Genomic DNA, 18,315 nt, shown 5'->3' on the forward strand with positions numbered 1-18,315 from the left:
TCATTTTCAAAATTCAAGCTCTAATTTCAAACCTGCATCTCTCTCTCTCAAATATAGGAAAAGAAAGGGGCGTTAATCAAGAACCCTAATTCACACTAACGGAGAACAAGAAGATGAATTCAGAGATCAACGGTCTAATGATTCAGAGATCAACAAGAAGATGAATTCTAACATGTATAGATTTGGTAACGAAGAGGATGATGGCGGTGTTTCGGGTTGCAGAAGCGACGATGGTGGTGAGCTTCAACCGCTGAATTTGTTTCATATATGTGTAGATCCACAAACCCTAAGGTATTTATTCTAACTGTTTTGAGCTTTATTTTTTAACCTAATAGTTGATTTATCAAAATAGGTTTGAAATTTTGAATAGATTTAACTGATTTAAGTGTGTTTGTAAGTTTGTTTACACTTATTTTGATGTTTTGAGGTATTTATTCTAATTAGGTTAAGGATTTGAGCTTTATTTTTGACCTAATTGTTGATTTTTTTATTATAGGTTTGAAATATTGAATAGATCCGTTGTATTTTGAGAAGAACCGGTTGAATCGGCTGAATTTGCTTAATTGAACATGTTCATGTGGTTTAAACAAGAGCAATGAAAATTGTGGTCAGGTTGCAGAGATTTTAATTTTGGAGCTATTTGGTTAGAACGTTGCAGATGCGAAATATCCTTACTAAATTTGGTGAATACGAACGCTTCGGACTGTTTTGATTCCTTTACAGGCGGTATTACATTTTTAGAAACACCTTTAGTAGTGATAAGCTGGTGAAATTTCATCAGTCAAAAGGGTCTTTTCCCTGATTTTGGAGGTATTCAATTAAGCTTTTGTTACTGGACAACTTGCACTTTTCTACTCATACGTCTTTGAAGAATCATATCCTTGTGGTGGGGACTGATTGACTCACACAATAATGCAGATTGGGTTTTCATGTACTTAAAGTTCCGTATATACCCGTTGTTCCTCTTTGTAGAAATGTTTTCGGGTCGGGTCTATTGAAGTATGGATATTTATAAGTGGTGTTAGTTGTATTGAGCTCAATGTGTAGAGAAGAGAAGATGGTGAAGGTGGAAAAGGGATCAGATGTCGCTGAGAAAATAGTTGTTGCGGTGAAGGCATCTAAGGAAATCCCGAAGACCGCTTTGGTTTGGGCTTTGACTCATGTGGTTCAACCAGGGCATTGTATTACATTGCTTGTGGTCTTGCCTGCACAAAGTTCTGGTAACATAATTAACTTTGATAGGTTTCTACTTATCATCAGATATAACATATTTTATTTTATAATTTTGGATAATAAAGCAACCTGTTTTTTTTCTTAATGTAGGTAGGAAACTATGGGGTTTTCCAAGATTTACCGGGGACTGCGCCAGTGGCCACAGAAAATCTTATTTGGGAACAAGTTCAAAACAGAAAATCGATCTTATGGATTCCTGCTCTCAAATGATTTACCGCTGAATTTGTTTCAAACAATCCTTATTTCTCCTTGAATCCTTTACACTCCTTCGAATCAACCATCAGGTAATCTTGATTTTTTGTTTGGCTCTTCCCAAACCCTAACGTCGATCACATGATTCATCCAACCAAACCCTAATGCCGATTAAATAGCTTTGTTGAGATTGCATGTATGTTTATTAATCCATTACATCTACAATACGTTATCTAAAGTATTTGATAAAAGGTTTATTCTGTTTACTGTTTAGGGATTGTGTATCTGAGCCGATTAAACCTTTAATTTAGTTTATATGTCTTTGGGTTTCCGTTATTTGATTATTGTTTTCATCACAGATCTGCAAGCTGTAGTTCGGATCAAATGAAAAAAGAAATTGGAGGTTAGGGTTTCAACCTTCAATATACTTCTGGTGTTGATTTGTGAGGTTTTGGTGTGTGCTGCCAGGTTTAGAAGAAGAGGATGTTCCTCAAGTGTACTCAAAAGGGCCAAATCTTGGTATGTAATCCTTTAATATTTGTGGTAATTTGCTGTATTTTAGAAATTAGGGTTCTAATTTGGGGTTTTTCATTACATGTAGTGTTTTCATAGAGCTCTGCAGTCAACTGTCTTCTATCAGGTACAAGATCTCTGTTTTAAAATTACTGATGAAAATTGTTGATAATTAAAATTGCGTAGAATTTAGGTCATGAAATTAGGTATTTAGGTAATTTAAAGATCCTTTCTATTTGCTCAAACTAATTGATGTCTCTTGCGTAGGTAGACTGTATCTGATGTAAGACTGTTCACCAACTTCGATTTCATCTTAAAGGTATGAACCATCACATTCAGAACACTAAATATTATTTCTGATGACTAATTTTTATTCAATTTCTCCTGCATATTTCTAGGTTTCCACCCTTAGATCATTTATAATTTGGGTTTCTATAAAATTTGTAGTAGCAGAATTGTTCAATCGCTTGTCTAAAGCTTATCAGCATGACGAAAATTCTGGATTTCTTCAATTGCTTATGAGCACTGCCTCCTTAAGTCCTCTTCAATTGCTTTTGTATGTTCATTCCTTTATCTGATTTCTTTTATTAACGTTTCAGTGAGGCTTTTTTTGCATATCATATACGCATCATCTTTATAGTAAATCAGTTACACAAACTATTGTTCTTGGTTCTTGATGTTTTTTTATGGTTCTTGATTTGAGAGATAAAGATTGAAACTTTAGGTATTATGGATAATTTACAGTGGGGAAACAGTAAGAGACTGAGATTTGTAAATGTTAAGGCAGCAACGATTATGATTGGAAAATCAGATGGAAATAGAATTGTTGTGAAGAAAAAGATCACATCTCAACGTGTTGATTGAAGGGTTGTGAATGAACAAGCCAAAATCATCATCCTATTCCTCCTGTTCATTCTTCATCTCCTCAACATATAAACAAGTAAAAAAGTTATTAAAATTTATTTGTTATTATTTTTGTTATTTATTATTAATCTTGTGTTTTCTTGATTTTGACCATATTTGCCCTTTGAATCTAGCGATGGAGGTAGAAGACAGCTGTGTTATTACTCATGTTCAAGATAACCTCTTTCGTGTTCATGTGAGCAAGAAGAGAGGAAGACACAAAGGAGGTGTGAAACATAGTTCAGATGATACAGGTTCAGGTGTGAAATCTGTATCATCTGAACTGTGTTTGACACATCCTTTGTGTCTTCCTCTCTTCTTGCTCACATGAACACGAAAGAAGTTATCTTGAACATGAGGTTATCTGTTAAGGGAGCTTAGATGATGACATAGAATTGCCTACGTGTCAACTTCTCAGGTATGCCATGTAGTCCTCGCTGATGTTATAATTACGAAACGGTATCCTTTAGTGTTGTTTTCGCTAAAGTTTGAAACGGTATTTTTTAGTGTTACTCTACCTTCAAGGAAAGTCCAAGGAGCACGTATAATTTTAAATTTTGCCTTCAAATTCTTTCTAACAAAACAATAGAAACGTTGTTGATTATTTGATTTTTTTTTCATTTTTTGTAGCTATGAGAAGGTTTAAAGCTATTGAATGGCTTGAAAGTGTAGTTAGGCCATTGGGGATACCAAAACAACCATCAAACTTTTTGATAGGTTAAAGCTTCATGTTTCCAACAACTAATGGTTGTTCTATCGTAAAGACTTCTGGTATGGATCTTAACCATAAACTGTGATTTGAAACCAAATATGGTTTTTGAAACCAAATATTGTGAACCGAACCAATTAACCTGATTTTTTTTAGGTTTTGTTAGTATAATAATGTGTACTCTATGCTGTGGTTCAAATTGTTTGTTTATTCACTGGTATGTTATAACTGTTTTGGGGAATTTTTGGAATGTTTAAATTGAAGTTTTGGAGTTTTTAGGTGTTGTTAGAATGTATTACGTTAAGTAGGATAATAATGTGTTGTTTATATTGTCATTCATGGTGTAAAACAATGTGATTAGAGTAGAAGTTCAACATTGCTATGTTGTAACTTAGTTTCAGTTTGAATCTGTTTGTGTGTTTCCGAGGGCTTTTTTAAGCAAGGCGCATAGTATAAACTCTAACTTTTAGGTGTTGTAGACTGTTTTAGTCTGTTTTAGGTTGATTTCTAGGCTTATTTAGGTTGAAGGTAGCCTTCATTAGGGTTTTTATTGTCACCTTTTTGCTGAAAATTAGGCGGAAAATCATCTTAAATGACTACACGGTTAGTTTTCTCATTTTACCTCAACATGGTTTCATAAAATTACCTTCTTGCCTGTTATACATCATATTCCAATCTCAGGGCTATAAAATTATTTTCGTGTTCACCTTCGTTTGTTATCAAAATATGTTATTAAATAAACGAACATATATTAAAAGATATAAACTTGAGTCTATAAGACTACCATATTGAGTGCTGTTGCCACTAATGGACCTTTCGACTTTAGCCCTGGAATATATACAACTACCAAACAATCTTAACATAATCCAAATTGAGAAAAAAGTTACTCGGGTTTGTTGAAACAGTTTGGCTTCGAAAATTGTTAAAGGAGAAAAATAAATAAAGATTAAACAGTGTTAAATCTAAAAGTCTAAAAAGAAGTAAAAATAAACTGTGATAAGAAAAATTAATACGATCATCCATATAAAGTATTAAAAAAGTAACAGTTACATATAAAAAAGAAAACTAATCAGACACTTAAACTCTAATAGCAAGGATCAAGAAACTTTAACTTCAACTCCATATAGCACTGAACTTCTCGATGTATGTCATTGATCTTTCTCATGAACTCCAGGTCTCTATCTCCACATTCTATATTACTCGCAATACACAGGCACGAACGGAAGTAGTTGGCATCGCCCTCAGGTCTCTCGAAACCTGGTCTCTTGTCAGCAGACCAAGTTGTAGTCCGTTAAAACACCTTTTCAACTCTTGAAGAGTAGACCTATCAGCCAAAACTTGCTCTTCGATTTGTTTAATAAAGCGTTGCTTGAAATCGTCAGAATATGACTCCATTTTAATGTATTTATAAGAACTAAAGGAAACAATAACAGTTGATCTTCGGCTTTCAGTGAATGAATCTGGGTATGATGAAACAACATTTGAATTGGCAATGGTATTATATAGAATCTGTAATAGCCCAAAGGTTAGATTTAAATGCAACCATTAAATAAAAATTTATATTTAAAAACCATGTATATTTAATAATTTAATGGGAAAACGTGTATAAATTTATATTTAGAAACCATGTACATTTAATGATTTAATGGGAAAGCAAGTAAAATTAAATATCTAGAAAACCAAAGAACAAAATTTAAACCTTCAAAAAATGTTATTATAATTAGTACACGTCTGTTCATTTACCCTATCAAACATTTTACACACTATAAAGGATCATGATTAGTTTACTTGAAAACATTAACACTTCATTTATAAAAAACCCTTCACCCTAAAACAAACTGTCCAAAAAACACTAACACTCTTTCTAAATGGCAAGCAAAAGCTTCTACCACTGGTCTAAAACTGCCGATCTTAAAATTGAATTTTCAAGATGGTCACTCGAAGAACAAAGAAAAGATGAAGTACTCAACAAAAAAGTTGCTATGGTGAGTGATAAATATTATAAGCAAACCTGGAGTAGCACTGCACTGCTGGATGAAGTGGTATGTTCTCCTCCATCAGAGTTTAAAGAAAAAGCAGAAGAGTTTATCACACATCTGCTGAAGCAGGATCAGAAGACCTGTGATATGCTTGCTGATCTGCAAATTAAAACAAATAATGAAATTGCATGGAAGAAGGCGAGAGTCATAGATATCCTAGGAAGTGTTTATTGTAATGTGTAATTTTTAATATTTTTCACAATCAGAATTTTGTAATACTATTTAATATCGAATGAAGAAAATTCAAAGTTTCAAAATCAGAATTTTGCAATTTCACTTTTACCAGTTTCAATAATAACAAAGTACAGCCAAAAAGTTGAACTTGAATGTGAACTTCATGAAAGGCATAGATCATGCTGATGACTCACTTCACAGGTACATAATTTCATATAATTTCAAATAATAAAAAATACTAAAATTGTTTATTATTATTTTTTTGGCAGTTACAAAGTGTTTATAAATCCAAGTGTGAGTGATGAGTTATGTACAGCAACAGCTGAAGCACTTGTAATCGGAAAAATTGTAGTTTGTGCAGACTGCCCTTCAAATGACTTCTTTAGATCATTTCCCAACTGTTTACATATAAACGTAGGCTTACATTCAATGTTTACATATGCAGTGTGCTCAATTTAAAATCATTACTAATGTCACACAATCTGCAGCACCAGAGAGTGTTTTAAAAGAAGGTATTCAGGTTATCAGTTTTGGGTATGATGACGAAACGACTGGGGCAATGAGGTTTGTTTTCGTTTTGGTTACAACTTTTTAAACCTTTTAAGATGATTTGGATTTTTGAACAGTATCTAATTAGTTGAATATTGACAGATTGGGTGGATTTACGGTTCTGTGATGGAAGATATTCTTACAGGATTCAAGATGCATGCACACGGTTGGCGATCGATATACTGTATGTCACCTAGACCAGCCTTTAAAGGTTCTGTACCTATAAACCTGTCGGATTGAAATCCTGTTCAGCAGACATTGCCCAATTTGGTATGGTTATAGTTGAAGACTAAAATGGCTCGAATGTCTTGTGTACAGAAACACAGCCATTTATCCCGTCACCGCAATTCCGCTTCTGGTCTACTGCCGAGATTTAAAGCAAGTAATAGCAGCCCGTCGTTTACTTCTATCGAGAAATCAGGACATATCGATCCAGGAGGGCATCATGGAGGATCATATCTTCTATTGACCAGAAGAAAGAGATCCATGGGAATGAAGATCATGTCAAGCTAATTAAGGACTATAGGGCGAGAAACGAGACCGAACTAAGCAAAATTTATGACGGATCATATGTTTAACATTGTTTTATAAAGATATGTAACTAAACACAAAGAATTTAAATAATATATTATAATATGTTTTTTAGTATTTGATTTCGATCGTTATTAGAACAAACTTGTGTATTCACACGGGTGTACACCTAGTAGATAATATATAGAACATCATGTGGCTAGGTGTCTAGGTGTCTAGACAATTAAAGCAACACAATTTAAGTTTGGCAGCTTCCAATCGCTGCCATTGGCAGACATAACATTCCTTTACCTATTTTTTTTTGTTTTTCAATATGATATACATAACATCAACTATACGTTGATGTTTAACATAATATTATTATTACTAGTTTAAGAACCCGCGAGTTTCGCGGGTGGCTTAACACAAACATATAATATCTACTGGCATTGAGATGAACTTTGTAATGAAAGGAATTTTCAATATAAACGTATAAAAATGATACTAAAATTAAAAAGTATAGATAAATGAGTACATGAAACAAACCTATGATCACGTAGGAGATGTTGTATCTTAGTCTCCTTCCCGATTTAAGAGCGGATGGTCATAACACTGCCACCACCCCATAACACAGCCTTCTTACCCGTTGCCGTCTCCGAACACAACACCGCCATCACAAAAACCACCACTGCCACTGTCACCGCCACCACAACAAAACCACCTAACCGACAAAGGCGATTCTAGGGTTCCGATGACGACATCAAGGTTTTAGGTCCCGTTCAAATCCAGATATCTTCGGTTCAGATCACGAGCGCGAGTCATATTTATGAGTAAGCCATCGGTAGTCGTTTTAGTTTGTTGGCGTTTAATTAAAGTTCCGTTTCTATTTAACAATCGGGACCTCCTATTACCGCTTCGTTTTATTATTAGCAATTGGGGATCTCATGATTCAAAGGGGGGAAGCAAAGAATGAATGTGAAATGGATCAAGAGAGAGGAGTTGATTTTTTACAGTGAAATATAGAAAGTGAAGGAGATGATTATGTGATGTTGGCGCGACGGCAGTGTTGTGATGGTCGTTATGTAGAGAGATGGATCTATGGTGGTTTGCGGTGGTGGTTGAATAGAGAAAGAATGCTGGTGTAATAAATGAGGATTAGTGTATTACCCAGAAAAGGACGAAAAAAAAAACAAAACTAAAAAGATCAAAGTGCAAAATCAAAAGCAGGGACCAGGAGGCAAAGCCGATGGGAAACCACACCGACTTTGTCTTTTAAGATAGTATAGAATATATAAAAAATATATGTAAAAAAAGAACTAAAATATTTTAAGATTTAAAAAGAAAAAAATGTTGATATTGCACCCTTACTAAGAACATCTAGAAAGGATATAGACAAAAATGGATCTAGTCATAACTGCTAAGCCAACTTGTTTAGGCCTGGTCCTTTGAAAAACAAAGCTTGTTAAAGCATTAAGTCCCGATATAATCTCAGTCAACTACATATCAAACGCCTTAACAAAGCAAAAGGCCAACTTCTCAGAGCTAAGATATTACAAAAAATAAGTTGCATGTCACATGGAGCAAGAGAATCCCCCTAGCACGGTCACGAGGCGCGTAGGAGCAGTAAGACATATCCATTTAATCTGCAAAATGCAACATATTAAAGTGTTATTAAAATGCCACTTTAGTGAAAGTTGGAGAGCCAAAAAATGTACACTTACATTGGAAGAGAAAGGTTGTACAGAAGTTGTGACCAACTGCAATAACAAAAGGCGTCAATATTTTCTGTTAATTATAACACGACCCAAAAAGATAATTTTTAAAACGTAATATCAAACCGTTATCGTGTAGAAAATGCACCAAACTATGGTTGCTTGTTGGTTGCTTTTGGTCTCACAATATACGCCCTCCCAAATTTAACGATTCGCCTAGCGGTACTACTACTTGAAATCCATTGGAAACATTAATCAAAGACTTTCGCAACAATCCTTTGAATACGAAACATTCAAACACCATCATTAGTTGTACTACTACTTGAATACGCAACACAATAAAGCACGGGATAAGCTCGGTACCAACCGGTACCGAAAATCCCAAAAAATGGGTACCAGTACGGAGCGGAGCGTTATATGGTAAATACCGGTACTGAACCGATACCGAAAACGTAAAATGTCATTACCGAAAATCGAGTCGGCTCTGAAAATTCGGTACCGGTTCCGAACCGGTACCATTTGCCCATCCGTAATAATAGTTTTTTTCCTTCACATATAATTTGCTCAGTTTTGAAGTAAAAAACTTAGATATAACCTACAAAGAATGATTAAACTCAGCAAGTTATTACATATGGTTCAACGAAGGTAATCGGCTACATCTGGTTCATTTGCTCTCGTACCCGCATAATCAAATTCATGAAAGTGTATTAGTTCTCATTACAAAGCTCGTACCCTGCATAATCAAATTCATGAAAGTGTATTAGTTCTCATTACAAAGCAACAAACTACTGTACTGGATAACTGCATAAACTTACCATTTTTTATTGTTTAGATGAATGCTTAAGTGGTATTTGTAGCTTACCAATAGCTTTTGGTCTGCCGTTATTAACCCATGAGGTACTGCCAGTTTTTACATATGTTGTAAGAGCTGGTTGGGTGAGCGTCAAATCGCTTCAGGTCAAATCTCATAGATATAAGTATGTGCTGGATTAATATGACGCGTTTTTTGTTTAATCTTGTCTGAATCACTAATGATATTGTGGGGAACTATTGTAGTAGTTTGCATTATTCAGCCGTATGAATTATTTTAGTGCAAAAGTCGATCTTACTAAAGCTAACCATGAATTTCGCATATACCATCAGCCATTTAAATGTGCAAGTGGCTCAGACCTTCAACGGTTCTTCAAAACCAAATAAACACCTAGCAAGAAAGGCTATTTTATGCACTTTGAATGACTTCAGGTGATTTTCAATTCATTTCATTCATTTTTGTTTTAGCTAAAAATAATATTTTTTACCCAAATTGAGGTCAAAACAATCACCTCTATCTTCTTGTTTTGACAAACAATGCATGTGACATACGATGTAAATGTGCTAATAAAAAAACACACACACAGTGGGAGGGAGAGATAGAGAAAGGACCTTGGACAGTGCAAACAGTTGAGAGTGCATGCTAATCTGATCATGGTTGAATTTGGCCCAAGTCGTTCCAATAGAGAAACAAAACACCAGAATGCTTCTGATTCATCCTTCAAATAATATTGGAGACAGTAGATCACTCATGCGGTCATGCCTTAACACAATTATGATATTTATTAGCAAAAAGATTGGGTATATCTACTGGGAGTGAAAGCATATGCTTTTACATAGGAACCAACATATCTAAAACATAAGCAGAGTAAATCAGTTGAACAAAAAACTTTAAAAGGTAAATCAAAATAGTAAAGACCGATATCAGCTATTTACTTATCAACGGGTAGGTCAAATTGGGTTACCTTTTTACAATCTTTATATCTCAAACAACGCCTTAGAAGCTCCTAAGTCAACCTGGCAAAAGCACAATAAGCTTTACCAGTTATAGCTAGCTGAAAGAAGATTTATGGTGAATTTATTAAGTCCTTCCATTTAACCTGCCACACAATGAAGATGACTTAAACCAGTAACAATGCTAAATTAGGAATAGGTCTCATCAAAACTGTAATTATTAATTACAATTGTTCTTGTATCCTCAGGCATGCCATCTAATATATTGTGTAGAGATTGATATATGAACATGATATAAAGTTAAAGAGAGGATGTTCCAGTTTGATGTATTAATGGACCATAAGCTTCTATCATCGAGTCAAAAATCTAAAAGGCTCAGATCTGACATGGCTGCAACATAAGTTGCCACGCCAAATGTCAGAGCAACATCACAGCCGTAAAGGTGTATAAACAAACAACTTCTAGGTTCTTTATACATTGTACAGTAAAATTTTGAACAAAATTAAATTAAATCTCATGAACCACATATCTTTTGACAACACGATACTCGCCTTACTCCTTACGGAAGAAGTAAAGCTTACCCATGACATGAAGTATTACAGGTCAATGTAAACCAAAAGCACACAGAAGTAAGCCTAGAACCCCTAATATTATTTTCAAATCCCATATACATCACATATTTTGATATATGCATACATACATAACAAAAAGGTAAGCATTATATGATGTATAAACTATAAACAAACGTACCCTTGAAATTAATCATGGGAATCTGCAATTTTTAGCCAAAAAAAATCAATTGAAAGCCACCATTGCTGCAAACAGAAACCATGAACCAAACAAAGGTAAATACCGTTAGGGCTCTACAAAAAAAGAACGAACACGTAACCAAAGAATAATGGGCAACGAACCAATGAAATCCTGAATGATGAAGCGAAGAAAGACGTAAACCCTCTCTTTAGGCTATGATCCCAGCTCTAATCTGGCCGAGATATCATCATCGACAGAACTGTAGGGAGCAGAGATGTTCCAGATCTCTGTCTCTAATCTCAATGGTGATGAAGTTGCAGAACAAAAATCCGAAGAAAGACACCTAGTTGGCAACAAATTTGTTTCTCTCTTTCCTAAGATATACACACGTGGAGTGAAAGCAAGTAGAATGCCGCAAAGTATTTAGATAACACGTAGCAAACTCGACCTTACAGTTTTGATGTTTTTATGGTTCAGCCCAGTTTAGAACTTGTAACCAGTCGGGTAGACCATTACACCATGTTTGAGTGTTCCTTCCATATCGAGTTCCTCCTCAATCGCATGAATTCTGAACTCATAGTTTTGTTATGTTAAGTTATGTTAGTGGGTCAAATCAACCGACCCGTATTGAAAAGAAATCGATTCCAACACAAACCCCTTACCAATCTAGTCACATCTAATATTTAGTCTTTATGTCCTAAAGTAACAATGTTTACATCTAATAATCCATTCCAGGCTTAAAGCCAAAAGTAGACTCCTTACGATGCGTGAGTGATGTGCGTTAGGTGTAATATATTTTTAGATGTTTATTTAAGCCCTTTTTACACTTTTAGCCAAGTTTTAAATTTATAAAACACGATATTCACTAACACTAAACACACATATGGGCAAGTGCACCCATCGTGGACGTAGTATAGTGTTGGTAAGATACCGAGGTCGTCCAAGGACACAAGAGCTTTTAATACCGGTTTATCCTCAACGTCTAATCAAATCAAAAAGTTAGAAAAATGTTTTAAACTAAGAAAAATAAAAACTAACTAAATGCTGAAAAATAAAATAAATAAAAACAGATAGACAAGATGAATCACTTGGATCCGACTCGTGTATTAGTATAACCTTTGATTATTTTCGCACTTTTGCACTTGTTTAAGAGATTATCTTAGTTATTGTAGTAGGCCCCTCTTTTGAAGGCGACGTTACCCTCAACCCAGTAGTTTGAGTCAGCAAGGATACAATCCTAAAGGGTCGGATTATTGGAAGATAATGAATTAAGTTATTAATGCAAATTATGGTAGGCCCCGCTTTTGGCGGTGACGTTACCCTCGGCTAAGTAGTCTGAGTCAGCAGGGATACAGTCCTAAATAGCCGGGTTATAGTATTAATAGTAGTTAGCTTATGAGGGGGTCAAAGAGTTTGGATCCCCGCCATCCAATACCTATGGGCATTGAAGGAGATCCTACTAAATTTGACCCAGGTCCCAAGCAGGACCTCTAAACGCTGAACAAGGGCAAGACCCTTACCAAACCGTTCCCTTAACCCCCGACCAGGTAGCCAACATACCTCCATATAGACCGTGGAGATATGAATGGTGAAAATCTTTTATTTTATATAGACAGTAAAATAACGCCAAGACACCACGGACAAACGATAAGGAAAGATCACCTTCAACATAAGTAACTAGTTATTAAAGTCATTAATACAAAACCAAATAAAAAGTGCAAAAGATTAAAAATAAAAAGTATTATACTAAACACTTGTCTTCACCAAGTGATGTAAGAGACTTAGGCAAACATGGCCTTGATTGTCAAGAACTCTTACGATCAATCTTGGATCCCGAGACGACTCACACACTCTACGATGGACAATGGATGATGGTGGTGGATGATGGTGTTATGGTGGTGATGGGTGGTGGATGAAGTGTGAGAGAGGTGGTGTGCCAAGGGATGAGAGAGAATGAAACCAAGCTCCTCTATTTATAGGCTGAACAGAACGCTGGACACGGCCCCGTGTCCGCTGGACACGGCCCCGTGCCCGACTGACATTCTCTCTCTTCATTAATTGTAATTGCGAATTACAATTAATGCGCCTGCTGTACTTTCAACACGCCCCCGTGCCCGCTGGGCACGGCCCCGTGGTGAGCAATGGAAGCTTCTACTGGTTTGTCTTTTCTGCTGCTTCCTGGGCACGCCCCCGTGTTCACTGGACACGGGGCGTGTTCAGACTTCTGTTCTCTTCTCTTTGTCTTGGGAGGTGCCGTTGAGGGTCCGGGCAGCTTACTTTTGTTCCTTTTCTTGTATTTATGGTAGAATTAGTGGTCTTTTTGCTTCTTTTGTGATTTTGAGCTCATTTCATCCTGAAAATACAAAAGGAAAACAAAAACACTCTTTTTCCAACATTAGTACTTAAAAAGGGTTAGTTTTATGCCTTAATTGATGTGTTTTATATGTTGCATTTTACACACATCAAATACCCCCACACTTGAACTTTTGCTTGTCCTCAAGCAAAACTCTTTTAATGTGGCTTACACTCCCAAATGGAATAGGTAGAAGAGAAGTTTTTTAACTTGTCCTAGAGTGTCGGGAATCCAAGGTTTGTATAGGTTCTATTTTTATTTTATTTACAATCTTATTCGTCATGGTTTATTTTGAACTTTTCATAAGATAAACTACTTATTTGGGCATATCATGCCTTATTAAAATTCCATTTATATACAAGTTCACATACCTCACGGGAGATCACTCAATCACTCGGCCGAAGGTGTATATTTAAGTGAATCGCTCGAGAGCGGCACGGATTTACGTTCTCCATATGCTTGCCAAGCGATCAATCCTCCTCCTTTTTAACTTTTTACCTTTGTAAATATCAAGAGGTCTTTTGGGGTGAAGGCTTGGGTTTAAAGGTGGGTGGTTGGTTAGTGGTTAGTAAAAAGGGCGAAAATCGTAACAAGTGTCGGTTTTCGTGAAATACCTTATTTTTGGTGACATTTATTTTTGAAGTATTTCTCCAAACAAGCTTTTTGTAGCTTATGTTTGTTTTTTTTACTTCATTTTTTTTTTTTTTTTTTTTGTCACGTAAAGGGTATGTTTATGAAAAACCGAGTTTGTTACTAAAATAAAGGTGAAAAAATAAAAAAAGGTTTTTGGTGGGTAAAAAAAAATTTTTGTTTTGGGGGTAATGAAATGAAAGGTTTAGGCTCAAAGGGGGTTTTCTAGGGGGATTTTGGGTAGGTAAAAAAAAATGAAAAATAATGGTTTTGAAAGAAAAATAGTTAGTCCTAATGCCTCCATCATTTACTTACTTGGGTTTAAGTTGGTAAGGACCGGGAATGTATCGTCGTGGCAAGTTCTAGATTTGTAAAGACCGAGCGGCTATTCACACAAGAAACGAAAAATGAGCATTTAATCTAAATATGTGTATTTTTATGCTCAATAAAGGCTCAAAACTCACTTTTTGTGGGAATGGGTTTTTAATGTGACCAAGCATATATAATCGAATTTTAGCTAGACTTGTTATACCGTTTCATAATTTTCTTATGTTAGTTCTTTTTATCACGACGCTATCGGTTGTAAGTTTGTAAAAATATAACCCTTTTATAACTTGTTATTCCCAACTTAAACTAAGACAAGTAAATAAAATAATAAAAAAAAATGAAAAAGTTTTTGAAAAAATTTGGGGTGTTTAGCGGTTCCAATAGAGTTTTGTGTAAGGCTTGTTTTAGGATTTTGCAAAATTCCAAGGTTTTAGCATCCCCCCCACACTTAAATTACACATTGTCCTCAATGTGTCCAAAAAATAAAGTTTTTGGTTGATTAGAATATGTAAAAGTGTGTTTAAAAACAAAGATTTGTGTTACTGGCACTCTGGACACGGCCCCGTGTTGACCGGGCACGGCCCCGTGGTCAAGTGCCAGTAACAAAAATTATAGAATTGAAACAGAAGCCTGGACACGGGGGCGTGTCCGCTGAACACGGCCCGTGTCCAGTTACCTGAACTGGGTGATTTCCTGCAGGGGGCTCAGCACGGGGCCGTGTTGGTTGGGCACGGCCCGTGTGGAGCCTTCTGTTATGGAGATTTTTGTCGGTTTGTTCTGTTCCTCTGCATGGTTCCATTTTTTTCTCGTTCCCTTTTTCATCCATTACCACCATGAGTGTGATTTATTCTGCAAAAACTAAAAGATTAGACTAAACTAAGGATAGGTCCGCGGAATGCCTCCGTGGTGCGCCACGTTTATAAGGGTCCTTGGCTAGACCCAATTCCCGATCACACGTCTTTTGATTGGGGTGCCTTGCCTCCCAAGTTACACCGTCGGAGAGCGGCATCCAAGCTTGAATCGATAACCTTCATGTAGTGGATCGGGTCGTCATCCTCTATTCTTTTCCCAACTCCGAACTTTACCTCATCGTCCCCATATCTTAAAGTTAGTGTCCCGTCATTCATGTCCACTACTGCTTGTGCGGTGGCAAGGAAAGGCCTCCCTAGAATAAGAGGGACCTCGGTGTCTTCCTCCATGTCGAGTATGACAAAGTCAACAGGATAAACGAATCTGCTTACCCTTACCAAGACATTCTCGATGACACCTTGCGGGAACTTGACCGATCGATCCGCGAGTTGTATGCTTATTTTTGTGGGGCTTGTGGTTCCCAAGCCAAGCCTTTTGAACATTGAAGAGGGCATGAGGTTAATGCTAGCCCCTAAGTCGGCCAAGGCATTGTGAACGGGAGATTCCCCTATTGAGCACGGAATCGTGAAACTTCCAGGATCGATCTTTTTTTTGGGGTAGTTTATTGAGTACGAGGGCAGAGCATTCTTCGCCTAAATTAACTAATTGCAAATTTTCAATTTTCTTTTTATGTGTAAGGAAGTCCCTCATAAATTTAGAGTATTTGGGCATTTGGGTTAGGACTTCGATAAAAGGAATATTGACATGCAATTGTTTTAGCAAACTTTCGAATTTTGCGAATTGCTCGTTGGTTTTCTGACGAATTAACCTACCGGGGTACGGAACTCGAGGAGCCTTGGTAGGCTCTGTTGATGGGGGAGGGTCCTTCTCCTGCAGATTTGTTGGCGTTGATTCTTCCGCGGCTGGAGGTACTTCTGCAGGCCCTACGGTCCGGTTTCGTAGCGTGATGAGGTGAACTTGCGCCTTCGGGTTGGTTTCGGTATTGCTAGGTAATGCGCCTTGTGGTCTTTCGGAAAAATTTTGAGCTAGTTGACTTATTTGTTTTTCTATGTTTTGAATGCTAGCCTGTTGATTCCTAAAGTTTGATTCTAATTGTAGGAATCTCTCCGAGTTTTTCTTGTCAGTGTCAGAGACGAGGCGAGATATAGTATCTTCGAGCCTTTCTCTTCCACTTTGTTGTTGAGTGAAATTTTGTGACTCATTTCTTGATTGCTGAAAGTTTGTTCGTTGTGGTTGTTGGTTACTACTATTGCCGGGCTCCCTCCAACCAAGGTTTGGGTGGTTTCGCCATCCTTGGTTGAAGGTCCCCGTTGGAGGACCCGACGGCCTAGGTCTATTATCAATGTAGTTTACCATTTCTTGTTGATCGTCCGTTTCTTTCATGCAACTCCAATTTTCATGTGACCCACCACACCCCTCACAAGCCATAACCGAGACTGTTTTTGTCATTTCTAATTTTTTTATTTTTGAAGAAAGGGCCTCGATTTGGGCTTGTAAAGAGGTGCTTTCGTCTACCTTATGGGCGCCCGGGGCGATAGTTTTATTTCCCCGGGGAGTGTGCCATTGAAAATTGGTTTGAGCAATTTCCTCAATCTGATTATATATTTCGTGTGGGCGTCGATTACCTAAAAGTCCCCCGGAGCTAGAATCAAGTGTCTGCCTAGTATGTGGCAACAACCCATTGTAGAAAGTGGATACTTGTTGCCATATTGCGAGGTCGTGATGGGGACACTTGCGTAATAGCTCCTTGAACCTTTCCCAAGTTTCATATAAGGATTCCCCGTCCTCTTGTGAGTATGTGTTAATTTCAGCCATTAATTTAGCAGTTTTAGAAGGAGGAAAATACTTATATAGAAATTTTTGGGCTAGTTCATCCCAGGTGTTTACCGATCCAGCTGGGAGGGTGTTGAGCCAAGCTTTCGCTCGGTCTTTTAGTGAGAATGGAAACATACGAAGGCGGATGGCGTCGTTTGATGCTCCATTGATCCGAAATGTATCACATATTTCTAAGAAATTAGTTATATGTAGATGGGGATCCTCGTCCGCGAGCCCGTGAAAGGTTGCGGAGTTTTGGAGCATTTGTATCAAGTGCGGTCGAAGTTCGAAGTTATTGGCTTCGACATTCGGGGCATTGATAGCGGCGCCGAGATTACCTACGGTGGGCCGTAAGTAATCCATGAGGGTACGTTGGTCCGCCATTGGGGGTGGGTCACCCGAAACTTTCTCTTGGTTTTTGGCTTTTAACCTTTTTCTGAGAAAGCGTTCGGGTTCTTCTAATGGTTCCTTTATGTCTTTATTGGAACTGGAGCTCATACACTACGCGAGGTTGGCGTCGGGTTCCAAGTCCTGCAATAAAAACAGAAAAGAATGTTGGTCAGAAGGTTCACCACGGCCCCGTGTCGAGCGAACACGGCCCCGTGGTCGGAGTTACAGTGGTTGTTTTTCAGATCCCAGTTACTGGAAGTTGGACACGACCCCGTGTTGCACCGACACGGCCCCGTGGTCAGCCTTCTGTTAACTTGAAAAACAAAAACTGCCAGTAATGTTGCTGAGCACGGCCCGTGTCCGACCAGGCACGGCCCCGTGCTGAGCTCTGCAGAAGCTGAAAAATCTAAAAAAATCCTAAAAAATTAAAGAAAAATAAAAAGATGATTAGGCCGTTGATTCCTAACTTTCTTAAAATCCTTGTGTCCCCGGCAACGGCGCCAAAAACTTGATGTGCGTTAGGTGTAATATATTTTTAGATGTTTATTTAAGCCCTTTTTACACTTTTAGCCAAGTTTTAAATTTATAAAACACGATATTCACTAACACTAAACACACATATGGGCAAGTGCACCCATCGTGGACGTAGTATAGTGTTGGTAAGATACCGAGGTCGTCCAAGGACACAAGAGCTTTTAATACCGGTTTATCCTCAACGTCTAATCAAATCAAAAAGTTAGAAAAATGTTTTAAACTAAGAAAAATAAAAACTAACTAAATGCTGAAAAATAAAATAAATAAAAACAGATAGACAAGATGAATCACTTGGATCCGACTCGTGTATTAGTATAACCTTTGATTATTTTCGCACTTTTGCACTTG

At 37.1% G+C, this 18,315-nt stretch overlaps 1 protein-coding gene and 1 non-coding gene across 2 annotated transcripts; both read left to right on the forward strand.

Annotated features, from left to right (window-relative positions):
* The first annotated feature begins 825 nt into the window (after positions 1 to 825).
* LOC110881030 lies at positions 826 to 1,454 on the forward strand. Its single transcript, XM_022129417.2, has 2 exons — positions 826 to 1,220; positions 1,324 to 1,454. Exons 1-2 carry the CDS (start codon positions 1,040 to 1,042, stop codon positions 1,452 to 1,454), a joined length of 312 nt encoding a protein of 103 aa, XP_021985109.1. The 5' UTR covers positions 826 to 1,039.
* A 15,488-nt stretch (positions 1,455 to 16,942) lies between these two features.
* LOC118486999 lies at positions 16,943 to 17,049 on the forward strand. Its single transcript, XR_004880166.1, has one exon. It is a non-coding gene; the product is annotated as a small nucleolar RNA R71 (small nucleolar RNA).
* The last annotated feature ends 1,266 nt before the right edge of the window (positions 17,050 to 18,315 follow it).

This window comes from Helianthus annuus, chromosome 14 (genome assembly GCF_002127325.2).
Source record: "Helianthus annuus cultivar XRQ/B chromosome 14, HanXRQr2.0-SUNRISE, whole genome shotgun sequence".
Classification (NCBI taxonomy): domain Eukaryota; kingdom Viridiplantae; phylum Streptophyta; class Magnoliopsida; order Asterales; family Asteraceae; genus Helianthus; species Helianthus annuus.